A 14,529-nucleotide genomic window follows, 5' to 3' on the forward strand; every position below is an offset into this window, starting at 1 on the left:
TATTTGTTTTTAAGTTAAACTTTTCGTTTCTGTGCACAACTCCTCCTGTTGGCTCAGAATGAAAGTGCATTCAAGGATCACATTCAAACAGGCCACTTTGAAGTAAAATGCAGAACAGCAGAAATGTGAAAGCTCAAAGAAAGTTGTTACCGTGCATAATTTTTTATTTATTTTTTTTTCTTATTCATTCTCCTTATTGCTATTCTGCATTTTTACCAATTTTTAAGAATTCCAATTCATTAGCCACTATAAGTAAATAACTAGAAAAATAGCAAAGTGCCACCATAAACAGTAAAACTATTTCTGCTACAAACCAGTGTGTTTATGATTACAATAATAAGTGAAAACAATATAATAACAAAATACCAGTTTGCAATTTAAGGCAGCATAATGAACTGTTTTTGTACAGGTAAAATAACAGGAAGCAAATGGAAGCCTTGTAATTAGTTACAAATGCCTGCACTCACTCTTACATTAAAAACGGTGAGTAAAATAACATTATATAGATAATGATTTTCTACACGTTTGAAACAAAAAGTCAAATTGCTGCATCAGGTAAGCCTTTTAGAGCATATAAAACAAGGCATAAAGTCTTAAAAATAAAATGTCGAAAACTGATGTGTTGCTGTGTTCACTTTATTTTAATAAAGGCCTCAATAAGATTGCACAAAAGATGTTTCTCATACTTTTTGATTGTGCTCACAGTGATACACATTTAGTCATTTTTAGTTATAGGAAACAAAATACTGTAGAAGAGAATGTGAGTTTGTTGCAGGGCTGTAAAAATTTACTACAGATTTAACGCAATGCATTGTAATTCAGTTTGATCTGCCACACCTCAGTAACAGATACTAAACTAGAAATGCTCATGGAGCCCAGGGGAGGGGGTGGAGGCCAACCTACAAAAATCCTATCCTGGGCCCTGTGCGCAACACAATCCATCTGTTCTTCCGTCATTTAAAAACATCCTTCACTTGTTTCTCTGCAGACTTATCCATCACTTGCACACTTCCTTCTGTAGCTACGACTTTCTTCCCTGTCTCACTGGTTTTGATGATGGTGGTCTTTGTGCTTTTGGTGACGGTGGCAGCGCTGCTGGTGACGCTGCTAGTGCTGTCACCCTTTGCAGTCACAACTTCCTGCTTAACCAGACCTGTTTTTTGAACATCTTTTCCAGAACTTTGGGATGAGACACTTGTAAGATGGCTGCTTTCAAGGTCGTAGTTCAAAACTAAGCAAAAAGATATCAGAGCACAGTCACAAAAGCTGCGCCTTATAAATGTGCATAGCTGGGGTGAAATACTTCAAAAAGCATATATGTATATAAAAAGAGATGCTTTATGTGAATAAAGAAACTCACGGTGTGGTTTATAGATGGAGAGAGACTGGAATGAACCAAACAGTCTGTGAAGAAACACATAGTAAGTACAAAACGTCCATAGGAATATATTGTGATACTCTTTTCTTAAAGAGATAGTTCACCCAAAAATGAAAATTCTGTCATTAATTCACCCTCATGTTGTTCCAGATGAATTTATAAAACGTGGTAGTTGCATTGCTGTCTATGCAGGGTCAGAAAGCTCTTGGATTTCATCAAAAATGTCTCTGAAAGTATGAAACTGCACCCACCTGCTTTCTTCTCCTTCCAGGAGTTTCCTATAGGTGGCGATCTCAATGTCCAGTGCCAGTTTGATGTTCATCAATGACTGGTACTCGCGCACCTGACGAGCCATATCCTGTTTAGCTCTCAGAAGAGCTGCTTCCAGCTCCTGCAGACGTAGTTTTGCATCTTTCACAGCTAGTTCACCTCGTTCTTCTGCCTTTTTAATCTGCGTCTCGTGGTTTGAATGCTTAAATGAGAGGAGACAAAAGATTAAATACTTCCCACACTCTGACATATAACTAAAGATCAACTCAATTCATTGAGATCATCTGAGACCAATTCACATATAATACACTTTACCTAGATTTACTGAAAGAATGTGTGCTTTGTTCTTATCAAATGTCATCAAAAATGGTCAAGCCCTATGTATGCTATGCATTGTTTACTGACATTTTAACACATTCTTTCTTTTGTTTTTGACAACTGACTCTGAATAGTTAAATTAAAAAGATAGTTCACCCAAAAATGAAACCGTGTCATCATTTACTCGCCCACCTATCATTCCAAACCTTTTGAGTTTCTTTCTTATGTTGAACATAAAAGAAGTTATTTTGAAGAATGCTGGTAATCAAACAGTTGATGGTTCCTATTAACTTTCATAGTATTTCTTTCCCTACTATGGAAGTTAACCAACAACTATTTGGTTCAAAGTTCTTCAAAATATCTTCTTTTGTGTCCAGCACAAGAAAGAAACTTTCATAGGTTTGGAATGACATGAGGGTAAATGACAAAATTTTCATTTTTGGGTGAACTATTCCTTTAAATCACCTTTATTTGTACAGTACTTTATTCAGTAAATTGGCTTCACAGTAATAAAAAGGAAAGTAACAGAATCAGTGTTGCAAGGTTCAAATTTGAGGCTAATTCACATTGTGCTGTAAAGCAGCTTTAAAGTGTTATTGTTAGTGAAAGTGTTATTATTCAGCTCAAGCTGATGATCAGTTCAGTTCAATAACTGTGTAAAGTTCATTAATTATGAGTAATTATGAGAAATGGGATCAATTTAATGATAAGCAGCTCTACAGATGGCAATAGCACCATTACAGTTGAGGTCATTAGTTTACATCCCCCTTTTAGAATTTGCCTAATGTTAATTATTTTACCAAAATAAGGGGGATCATACAAAATGTATGTTATTTTTTATTTAGTACTGACCTGAATAAAATATTTCACAAAAAATACAAAAAATTCACAAGACAAAATAAAAGTTGAATTTATAAAAATGACCCCGTTCAAAAGTTTACATCTTCGTGAGTCATAATACTGTGTTGTTACCTGAATGATCCACAGCTGTTGTTGTTGTTGTTGTTGTTGCTGTTGTTTTTGTTTTGGTTTAGCGATAGTTGTTCATGAGTCCCTTGTTTGTCCTGAACAGTTAAACTGCCCGTTGTTCTTCAGAAAAATCCTTTAGGTCCCACAAATTCTTTAGTTTCCCAGCATTTTTGTGCATTTGAACTCTATGATTTTGAGATCCATCTTTTCACACTGAGCACAATTGAGGGACTCATATGCAACTATTTAAAATGCTCACTGATTCTCCAGACAGAAAAAACATGCATTAAGAGCTGGGGGGTGAAAACTTTTGGAGTTTGAAGATCAGGGAAAATTTTACTTATTTTGTCTTCCGGGAAATATGTAAGTATCTTCTGTAGCCTCTGAATGGCAGTACTAATTGAAAAAAATATGATATTTAGGCAAAATAATAAAAATCCCCATTCTTTTCAAAAGTTTTCATCCCCTGGCTCTTAATGCATCAGTTTTTTTTTTTCAGGAGCATCAGTCAGTGTTTGAACCTTCTGTAATAGTTGCATATGAGTCCCTCAGTTGTCAAAAAATTGATCTCAAAATCATAGAGTCATTGTTGGAAAGGGTTCAAATACGTTGGTTCAAAAATGTTGGAAAACCTAAGAATTTGTGGGACCTAAAGGATTTTTCTGAAGAACAGCAGACAATTTAACTGTTCAGGACAAACAAGGAACTCATGAACAAAAAAAAACAGCTGTGGATCATTCAGGTATTAAGAATCAATTTAATTATTATTTTCATGTGTGGACTGTATGTAAACATCTGTGAAATATCTTATTCAGGTCAGTACTAAAAAAACAATAATATGCATTTGTGTGATCCTTCTTATTTTGGCAAAATAATTAGCATTTTGCAGATAATGAAAAGGGGATGTCAATTTTTGACCTCATCTGTATTTGCTTCAAGTCAGTTTAGTGTTGATTTGGTTCAGTTCAGTAATGTTGCAAAATTCAATTTAGCTGTAAAGCAGCTCTACAGAAAACAGTCATTTTAAAAAAAAGTTCTTACCTGTCCCTTAACAAGATCCATCTCAGAGTGTATATGTGCAATTCTTCGACTGTACTCTGCAATTTCAGCCTTGCTGCTTTTCAGGTCATCTCCATGTTTGGTTACCCTCAACTGCATTTCTTCATACTAACATTTTACAGATTTAACATGTTACACTTTAGAAAAGCTCAAATATCATAATGCAATAAATATATATATTTTTTGTGACATGCACACACACAATGCATTAAAGTAAAGTCACCTTCTGTTGGTACCAGCTCTCTGCTTCGGCACGGTTGCGGTTGGCAATCTCCTCATACTGAGCACGAACTTCAGCCACAATGGCATCCATGTCCAGATTCCTGCTGTTGTCCATCTCCACAATGACTGATGTGTCCTTTATCTGAGTCTGGAGCTCACGGAGTTCCTGTAAGCAGGAAGCAAAAATGACTGAACATGGCCATTCTAAATCCTGTTTATGTTGTTTGTTTGTTTTTTAAGATTTACACTGCTTACACACCGTGAGAGTTATACACTCTTAAGAGTTATGCTTTACTATCAGTTACCTCAATAAATTATATCTGTAAAGGCTATTTTACATGACTATACTAAATGATTTATTTGAAATGTGAAGGGAGTGAATGGTACCGCCTCGTAAATCTGCCAAAGGAAGTTGATCTCATCTGTTAGGCTGTCCAACTTACATTCCAGCTCCACTTTATTCAGATATGCACCATCAGCGTCCTAACATACACAAAACACAATATAAAATATATTTCTAATAATTAATTATAATTAGTTTCCAAATATTTAAAAATACTTGATCTGTGTGTGCCTTTGCATTATGCACTGACCTTTTTAAGGACCACAAATTCGTTGTCAGAGTCATTCCGTTTGTTAATTTCATCTTCATACCTGAGGAGGAATGTTCAAGGTTTGTTTGAATGTGTGTGTGAAATGTCCTGAAACACTTTAGTGCACAAACATGCAAGATTTAAGACACTGTGCAGACATCTCCAACAATCTCACTTGCTCTTGAAGTCTTCTACCAGGCTTCTCATGTCCCGCAGGCCAGACTCCAGACGCACTTTCTCATTACCTAGACCATCCAGCTGTCTGCGCAGGTTAGCAATGTAGGTCTCAAACATAATATCAATGCTGGTTTGGCGGCTTGTCTGTTCCTGCAGGAGCGACCACTTGGTCTCCAGCATCTTGTTCTGCTGTTCCAGGAAGCGCACCTGGGAAAGAGAGTGTAAAAAATAAAGCAAGCTTACATAGTTTAAAAACTGCAGTTAATACATTAATAGACTAGATAATGCTTTGTTAACAACCGTAAATAGTTCTCACTATAGATTAGGTGACAGAAAATCATAAAATGTCATTAATTAAAGGAGAAGTTCTCTTCCAGAACAAAAATTTACAGATGATTTACTCACCCCCTTGTTATCCAAGATGTTCATGTCTTTCTTTCTTCAGTCATAAAGAAATTATGTTTTTTGAGGAAAACATTTCATGATTTCTCTCCCTATAGTGCACTTCTGTGGTGTCCCTGAGTTTAAACTTCCAAAATGCAGTTTAAATGCAGCATCAAAGGGCTCTAAACGAAGAATGGTCTTATTTTATTGGTTACGATTGGTTATTTTATAAAGAAAAATGTACAATTTATATCCTTTTTAGCATCAAAGCTCGTCTTGTGTGAACTCTATGTATTCCGGTTCATGATAGTTAGGGTATGTCGAAAAAACTCATGTTCTCCCTCAACTTCAAAATCGTCCTACATCACTGTTTTGCCTTTTTTTGTAAAGGGCGTTTGATCTTCTTTGCACATTCACTTTGACCCGGAATACACAGAGTTCACGCAGAGCTAGACAAGACAAGCATTTGAGGTTAAAAAGTATATATTTCACAAGATAAGACCCTTCTTCCTTGGTTTAGAGCCCTTTGAAGCTGCATTTAAACTGCAGTTTGGAAGTTCAAACTTAGGGGGGCACCATAGAAGTCCATTATATGGAGAAAAATCCTGAAATGTTTTTCTCAAAAACCATGAACATCTTGGATGACAAGGAGGTGAGTACATTATCTGTAAATTGTTGTTCCGGAAGTGAACTTCTCCTTTAATGTGCAAAAGTCTCTCTGTGCTTTATTGAACAGGTCATGAGAATTTAAAACTAGCTGCGTGTGTGCTCAGATAGGTGTGTTTGTATAAAAGCATGCGTAAGGGAGTGGCGGTTGCACCTGATAGTAAACTGATATTGCCCAAAAAGCGACAAAGGTGTGTTTATGACAGAGAGTGGACATTGTCCCTGCAGGTTAATCAGTCAATTGGGGGTCCTGATAAAATGAGTCACTAATAGAACTGGGCCTACTGTTATCACAATCACATACATTAAAAGATCCACACAAAAGGTTGAAATGAAGACAAGAAGAAGAAGGAGATAACTTACTTTGTCAATGAATGAAGCAAAGCGGTCGTTGAGTGTCTTGATCTCCTCTTTCTCCTGAGTCCTGATGGTGTGGATGTTTGGGTCAATTTCCAAGTTCAGAGGTGCCAGAAGGCTTTCATTGACTTTTACAGCTGTAATTGGAGGGCACAGGACTGGACTGGAGCCCCAACCTTCTCTCGAAACCATCGCTGAATGGGAAAGTGGGGTCCGCCTGTTTCTGCTCACACTCACTGTGGAGTGACTGCTGAAAGACTTTACGGTTTTCTTGGAGTTCAGCATCTCTGGACAACACAGCCCTCAGTGTGAAAGAGGAGAGAGAGTTGAGGGGTTGGAAACTCAAAAATGGTGGGATGACAGACATTCCCTCAAATCTTTATATCGAGTGCAGGGAGTGGCTCAAGGCCAGCTTATTGGTCAAAAGACAATTTTCTAGATATGTATAGAGAGTTATGGGGTTGAACGTTGAGAGGACAATTATACCGTTATACATTAACAGCTTCACTTCGACCCCTGAGCAAAGGGAAAATTCTTAGAATATTCAAAATCTTACAATACTTTTATGTTCAAATCTGTACATGTAAAAGCATTTCTACTTTTACCTCGCATCCTTAATTGACATGAGAGCACTGTAACGGCAGATCCAACCTCAGCCAATCTAAGAAAACTAATTAAAGGAAAATATTAAGAATCAATATACACTCTTAAAAATAAAGGTGCTTTACAAGGTTCTTCACAGCGATGCCATAGAAGAACCATTTTGGTTCCACAAAGAACCATTCAGTCAAAGGTTCTTTAAAGAACCATCTCTTTCTTACTTTTTATAATCTGAAGAACTTTCTTTCGCCACAAAGAACCTTTTGTGAAACAGAAAGGTTCTTCAGATGTTAAAGGTTCTTTATGGAACTATTTAGTCAAAAAAGGTTCTTCTATGGCATCGTGAAGCACCTTTATTTTGGAGTGTAATTGCACAAAAGAGTGTATAACATTTCATGAGTGTGTATAACCACTGTATGAGTGTTCATGTATATTTCCCAACTTCTACAGTTATATATCCACCCAATAATCAAAGGGTTAGTTTACCCTCATGTTGTTCCAAACCCTTAAATCCTTCATTCATCTTTGGAACACAAATTAAGATATTTTTGATGAAATCTGAGAGCTTTTTTACCCTGCATAGACAGCAATGCAATATCTTAATTCGTGTTCCAAAGATTAACTAAGGTTTACAGGTTTGGAATGACATGAAGGTGAGTAATTAATGACAGAATTTTCTTTTTTGGGTCAACTATCAGTTTAATTGCTGACTTAAGGCGGGTCCCACTATCTACAGTGCAAATGCAAAAACAGTTACACTTTAAACTCATTACTGAGACAAGTCTGATTTTCCCTTGAAGCCTCCTCCACACACACATTCCATTGGTTTGGTCGATAATGTACTTCTCTGGAAGCAAAAGGCACTGTGGGCTGATCTGTCCAACTTGTACATTGTTGTAAAGATAACACTCCAAGACTTAACTGCAGGGTACATATTGCTGGGTTTCAGTCATCTGACTTTCAGCCATCTTATTGCAGCCCACCCTTTCTATGTGAGCTCCATGCCACAGTGCACTACAGAAAAATAATAAATTAAATGTGGCAGGTTCCCCAAGGGGTGCAAAAATACAAGAAACACAAGCCTTAAACAGTTATGGCAAACACATTTAAGGCAACATTCGTGCCAAGAGTGATTTATATGGGGACAGGTTTGTGCACTTCTGTCATAAAAACGTCCTGGCATCTCTTGTTCCCCTTTTTCACTGCAGGCAAATTTCAGTTCTCCTGTGCTAATACAGGTTAATGCCAACTAAAGACAGTTCATTAAAGTTTTCTCTTTTTTTGGCCAAGGGAGGACTGACTGCATTGGTACAGTGATTGCAAGTGATTTGTCATGACATAAGAAAGCTATTCAAATTGGGCACTTGCGTTGTAGACAAACAGTAGTAGACGTGGTGCCCGTTTGTAGTAAAGATTAGATATAAAAGTGGAATGACTGTTATTTCAGTTATTCTGCTAGCAAGGAGGATTCTCTCTTCTGGTCAGACAGACTCTGAAAAGGAATTCAAGCTGAACTTAACAAACATGCTGCGCTCACATGTACATATGTGATAAGACGTGACAGTCTAGACATACGATTAAAAAAAAATTAACAAATATTGTATTTGACAGGAATATTGCAAGTTGGTGACAGTAATTACAAAGAATTTACATTTGTAATTACAACTGTAATTACAAAGAAAAAAAGAAAATACATCATAGCTTACATTTCAAAGATGTTTGAGGTGGAAGAATTTAAAATAGATTTTGGATTTAAATACAGAGGAGTCAGATCTGAATCCAGCTTGTTCATTTACTAATCTTCCAGCAAGGACTAATAGTCAAAGCTAAACTTACAAACTCTGGCCTTTTTATTAATCTACCAAAACCTTCAAATTGCCATTGTTGCTTAAAGGGATAGTTCACCCCAAAATGTAAATTCTGTCATTAATTACTCATCTTCATGTCGTTTTAAACTTGTAAGACCTTTGTTCATCTTCGGCAGATAATTTAAGATTTTTTTTTATGAAATCTGAGAGCTTTCTGACCCTGCATAGACAGCAACACAACTGACAGGTTCCCAGAAAGGTAGTAAGGGCATTGATAAAATAGTTCATGAGACATCAGTGGTTCAACCGTAATTTTGCAAAGAAAACAAAAATAAAGGCTTAATTTAAAGACATGGAAGAGTAGACATTGTTGAACAAAGTTGTCATTGTGTTTTCTTTGCAGACTAAAAGTATTCTCAAAGCTTCATAACATTAAGGTTGAACAACTGATGTTACATGGACTATTTTAACAATGTTCTTACTACCTTTCTGGGCCTTGAATGTGTCAGTTCAATTCATTTTTGGAAAGCGATCAAAAGATGATTTACTCAGTCCTTGCTAGTAGATGCTATAACTACATAATCTCGATCCATTAAGGCCCCATTAAAAGTAGCTGTGTATTTTGTAATAAATAAATAAATAAATAAAAACCTACAAGTAATATTGCAGGGCCGCAGCAATCTGTAAGGAAACCTGCACTCTCAGAATAAAGTTGTCAGTGGGGCGGTACCCTAAAGTACAAAAGCATCTTTGTACCTTAATTATCTCTAAATGCTACGTATTAGTACTTGAAAGGTATATATTAGTAACAAAAGTGTACATTTAGTACTTTTTGAAAGGGTACAACCCCAGTGACAGTTTTGTACATTTCTTCTGAGAGCGCTGGGAAAGACATCATGGAGAGCGAACATAATATTAGTAGGATAGATTTTTAAAATATAAATTAATTATTTTATTCAGCAAGAATGCATAAAATTGATCAAAATAGACAGTAAAGACATGTTACAAAATATCACTGTTTTTCTGCATTTTTGATCAAATAAATGCAGCCTTGGTGAGCATAAGAGATTTGCCCCCTAGTTTTTGAACTGTTGAATTGTGTTTATATGCACACCAAATTACAAAGAAATCGAAACAAATTCTCTCTCTCTGGAATCAATGATTAAACAAGATTACAAAAAAATGAATAAACGAACTGCATATCTGTTCTCTGGAAGATGCAACAGTAAAGGAGTAAATACTGTTAGTCCTGATATGTGTCAGACCTTTAGTCACCTCTCAACAAATACAAACATATCCTCTTAAACTAATACATGATTAAAATCATAACATGACTAAATGGGACGGGGAAAGATTAATTACTGATCAGTAAAATCAGTCATCAAGAAACAATAATTATTGAAGAATAATGTATTAATCAGTTAGTAAATTTATTTTACTCATAAATAAAAGGAGAAATTTACAAATGGACAAAAACCCACAATTCTCCTTGAAGGCTTTTGACTACTTCATGTTCATTCTGATCAGTGGCTCCTGGAATGCGCTTCACTCTCTTTTATTTGAGTTAGTTAGTGTTGTGTAACATGACCACAAACAAGCCCAAACCAGCAGCTAACCAATGCTGACCGATTGTTGCAGGCTTGAGGCATACATTTTCAAGAGTATAATTCTGGTAATTCAACAGAGTACCCTTATGCGCACTGCTTGTATTCCTGTAATAAGTAAAAAGGGTGTGGTGTCCTGCAGGCGAAAACAGGTGACTGTCGTTAAAACAGATCTTTAAACAGGGCAATTGCACCACAACTGGTTTCCCTTTTAAGGCAGCACGGTGTAAATCTATGACAGCGCTAATGAAAAACAATTGGCTCGTGAGTGACTGTTTGCGTTTGGATAAATGTTTCACAGAATGAGAAAGCCTTCTATGTAAGTACAAGGTATGAACTGAAGAAGGGAGTTGTTTTACATAAACAGTGCTCAGTTAGGAAGGAATAGAAACGGACGATGACGTGTGCTGTCATATTTTAATAGGCTTAATAGACAAAGACAAATCTTAATTAGGCCTGCATCTATGTATCACTCTGCCACAGTGGGAACGGCTGCAAAATTGTGAAACACAGTAATAAAGAGAAATTGAGAAAAATCTGGAAAAAGCTTAAGTTGGATTACTGCATTGTGATGCATTTCAACCAACATTAGCATAGTGAAATATAGTCTAGAATCAACATGCAGCGGGCTCTGAAGAAAAATACAAATGCTGAATACTTTGAGTCATGCCAGTGAATCAAGAGAGAAAAACGTTGGTGAGCTGAAATGGAAAAAGCTGAGTAAAAACATGTGCTGGCGGTAAACTAATTACATTATGGTAAATCTGTTCTGAGTTTCCACAGTTTTAGCGGGTTTTTTGCACTCCCTTGTGGCTGAGTTTGGAATTGCATTATGTCTGCACAACACTGAGTGGATCGACAGTTCTGGTTTAGACCAACAAGTCATGGTTTGGCTGGTTAGCAAGGTTTAAATAAACCTTCAGTGGGCAAAAAAATGCATTCACTGACAGGAATTTCCTTTTTCATGAATTTGTTGGTACTGATTGGGACTGTGTCTACTCTTCTAGTGTTGTCACTACCTGTCCCTTCACCTACTTTTACCTTTATTTTTTATCAGATGAATCATGAAAACAATTTCTTAATCTGCTGAGAAAATCTATGTGGCATGTCACAGGGTGTGTCTGTCGCACTAATCCATCGTAACGGTTTACCTCACCCCAGCCAATCACACATCTCACAGCCTTCTATCTTTGCTTTAGTCTACAGGCATACAAAACAAGATGATTCATGAGGTAAAAATCTCAGTGACATATAATTACACACAAAAGTCTTTATATCAACCACTCTTTATGTTGAAATAAAAGATTCACTTTTAATTGTTTACATATGTTTTTTTGTACACATTTGTAATTAGTCATACTACAACACAATTCTTACACAGATTACAACATTATTAAGTAAAAACAGTAACATTGTGAAAGATTATGTGGGTATATATCACAATAGAGTGGATTGTGTTATTATTCCATTCTATAGCGTCAGATGATCCTTTAGAAATCACAGTAATATGATGATTTGGTGCTCAAAAAACATTTCTTATTATTATATAAATGTTCAAAACAGCTGTGCTGCTGTGCCCAAATAGTTAAAAGGAATAGAATTTATTTTATAAGAAGTATAGCATAAAAAGCATTAAAAAAAAACTTTAAACTTTTAAACAGAAGTGTGCATGCAGCTAAAACACATGCTAGCATATAAACAATTCTGGAGTGAGAAAAGAGAAATCCGACTCAAGTTTCCCTTTACTGAAGGATCCAGCTTTTCCTTTCCTTTCCATTATTCTGTTTTATTCTCTTTTTCCTGAGAGTATTTGAGTTGCAGATAATGAGTGGGTACCACAGAGGGCGAATGGGTGGAAACATGAATAAAAAACAGACAAACACAAAAGAGTAATAAAAAGTTGAGCTGAATGTGTTTGCCAAAGACATTTATTTCGCTCTCTCTACAGCTTGTCGAGGCCATTTCTTCCAGATTCATCTGGAAAATGGGTGCAAGTCGAATAAAAATCCACCCTTTTTGAGTCTGTTAAAAAAATCTTGTCAGATTTGCATAAACGACAGCAAATCTGAGTTAAGTAAGTTAAGTAATGTTTATGTTTAAAATCACTGCATTCATGTAGCTGAGAAATAAAGCAATCTGGCATGCATATTTGTGCATGAGAGAGAAAGATATAAACCGAGTTTAGGAGTGGGGGAGGTCACATGTTGTAAAAGGGGGCAGGGTGGTGCAAATTCCTTCATTCTGGTGTGTGACTCACTGTTGCTTCGTTTTCCTGATTTTTTGATCCTCTTTTCCTCTGACTGTCTGTTCACTGTCTTCCAGCTGTGTCTGCCAACTTTTCATTGGATTTTTTGTTTGTAAACCGTTAATGCTCTGCAGACCTTATCAACTACACAGCAGATCTTTATCGAGACGTGTGACATCCATTAAGCTACTGACCGGAAATAATTTAATATAGAAGTGAGAAGAGACTATAAACAGGATTTCTCGTGATCAGCTTTCTATCCTCCTGATTTAAGTGATGTGTCTCAGATGTGACTGTTACTGATGTGCACAGCAGAGTTCTGACTAACCACACGAAAGGAAATGAAAATGTTGCTAAGAAACAGAGTGGTACAACAAAACACACACGTAAGGTTGCCATGTGTATGATTGAAACAAACACTCCTTCATAGTCTTGAATGCTAGATGTGCTTCTAGAGCGAAAGCTCTTGCTGAAGAGCATGCAGAAGCTTAAAGCATGAAGGAAAAAATGCCCTTGATCTAACCATGCACTTTTTTTCCTGCAGGGCAGTTTGTGATTTGTATTCAGAGCCCCCGGAAATCATGAGATGGATGACTCATCTGGTAACCAAAGCTCTCTGGAATCTGTGGACACCCCATCCAAACAAAGACACTGCAGATTGCACTCTTGACACAGAGAAAGTACTATAACCACAGCCAGTTAGCAGACTCCAAGTCAGAGAAATGTTCCTCGAGAAACTAATTCAGTCTCTAAATAGGCAACCAGCTGCCTGTTACATCACAGATATTCTGAACTGCATATGCAACTGGTTATTTTAAATAAAAGCAAAGCATGAATTACTCCTTCACGCACCTTGAAAGAAAGAAAGAAAAAAAATAGATAGATCAGCTTTCAAAAACGCTTTGTGCAAACTGCTCAGGTTTCTTTTACCTCCTGGGTGTGTTAGGCCTTTGGGTGTCCTGTTCTTTGGATCAGCGATATTTCAAAGCAACAGCTTTATTACAACAATTAGCTACATGTCATTGTTTTTTGCCATTCTCGGATTTCAAAACCTGTGACATTAAAGCCGTGTTCACACTGTACATTTTTACAGTCCTTTATAGTGTCAGACTATTCAATGTGATTCCAATGAGAGCTTGCACGAAATCAACTACACTACCAGTCAAAAGTTTTTGAACAGTAAGAACAGAAGTCTCTATTGCTCACCAAGTCTGTATTCATTTGATCCAAAGTAAGTTCTGAAATATTTTTACTGTTTAAAATAACTGTTTTCTATTTAAATATATTTTAAAATGCAATTTATTTCTGATTTCAAAGCTGTTTTTTTTAGCATCATTACTCCAGTCACAAGATTATTCAGAAATTATTCTAATATTCTGATTTGCTGCTCAAAAAAAAAAAAAAAATCATTATTATTATGTTGAAAACAGCTGAGTAGATTTTTTTCAGGTTTCTTTGATGAAAAGAAAGTTCAGAAGAAATGCATATATCTGAAATAGAAATCTTTTGTAACATTATAAATGTTTTTATCATCACTTTTGATTAATTTAAAGCATCCTTGCTAAATAAAAGTATTCATTTCTATCATTTCTGTAATTTAAATATGGATAATAATAGAAATAAAAAATATTCCTTGAACAGCAAATCAGCTTATTAGAATGATTTCTGAAGGATCATGTGACACTGAAGACTGGAGTAATGATGCTGAAAATTTAGCTTTTGATCACAGGAATAAATTACATTTTTAAATATATTCAAATAAAAAAAAACTCTTATAGTAGAAATATTTAAAAATTGTACTGTGTTTGCTGTACTTCAGATCAAATAAATTCAGACTTGGTGAGCAATTCTTTAAAAAAACATAAAAATCTTACTGTTC

The 14,529-nt window shown here is 35.9% G+C and overlaps 2 protein-coding genes across 2 annotated transcripts in view; both read right to left on the minus strand.

The window, feature by feature from the left end:
• krt4 (keratin 4) overlaps positions 1-6,405 on the minus strand; it is a 33,791-nt gene extending 27,386 nt beyond the window's left edge. The window contains exon 1 of the mRNA XM_051111923.1: positions 6,400-6,405. The gene's annotated coding sequence lies outside the window, so the exon portion shown is untranslated. The remainder of the gene's footprint in view (positions 1-6,399) is intronic.
• On the minus strand, positions 621-6,895 carry zgc:158846 (uncharacterized protein LOC100009654 homolog). The gene is made up of 9 exons (XM_051111924.1): positions 6,400-6,895; positions 4,985-5,193; positions 4,810-4,870; positions 4,604-4,699; positions 4,218-4,382; positions 3,977-4,102; positions 1,630-1,850; positions 1,361-1,404; positions 621-1,231 (listed from the first exon to the last, which is right to left on the minus strand). The coding sequence occupies exons 1-9, from the start codon at positions 6,676-6,678 to the stop codon at positions 954-956; spliced, it is 1,479 nt and encodes a 492-aa protein (XP_050967881.1). The 5' UTR covers positions 6,679-6,895; the 3' UTR covers positions 621-953.
• Positions 6,896-14,529: the final 7,634 nt, after the last annotated feature.

Source organism: Labeo rohita, chromosome 6 (assembly GCF_022985175.1).
Source record: "Labeo rohita strain BAU-BD-2019 chromosome 6, IGBB_LRoh.1.0, whole genome shotgun sequence".
Classification (NCBI taxonomy): Eukaryota; Metazoa; Chordata; class Actinopteri; order Cypriniformes; family Cyprinidae; genus Labeo; species Labeo rohita.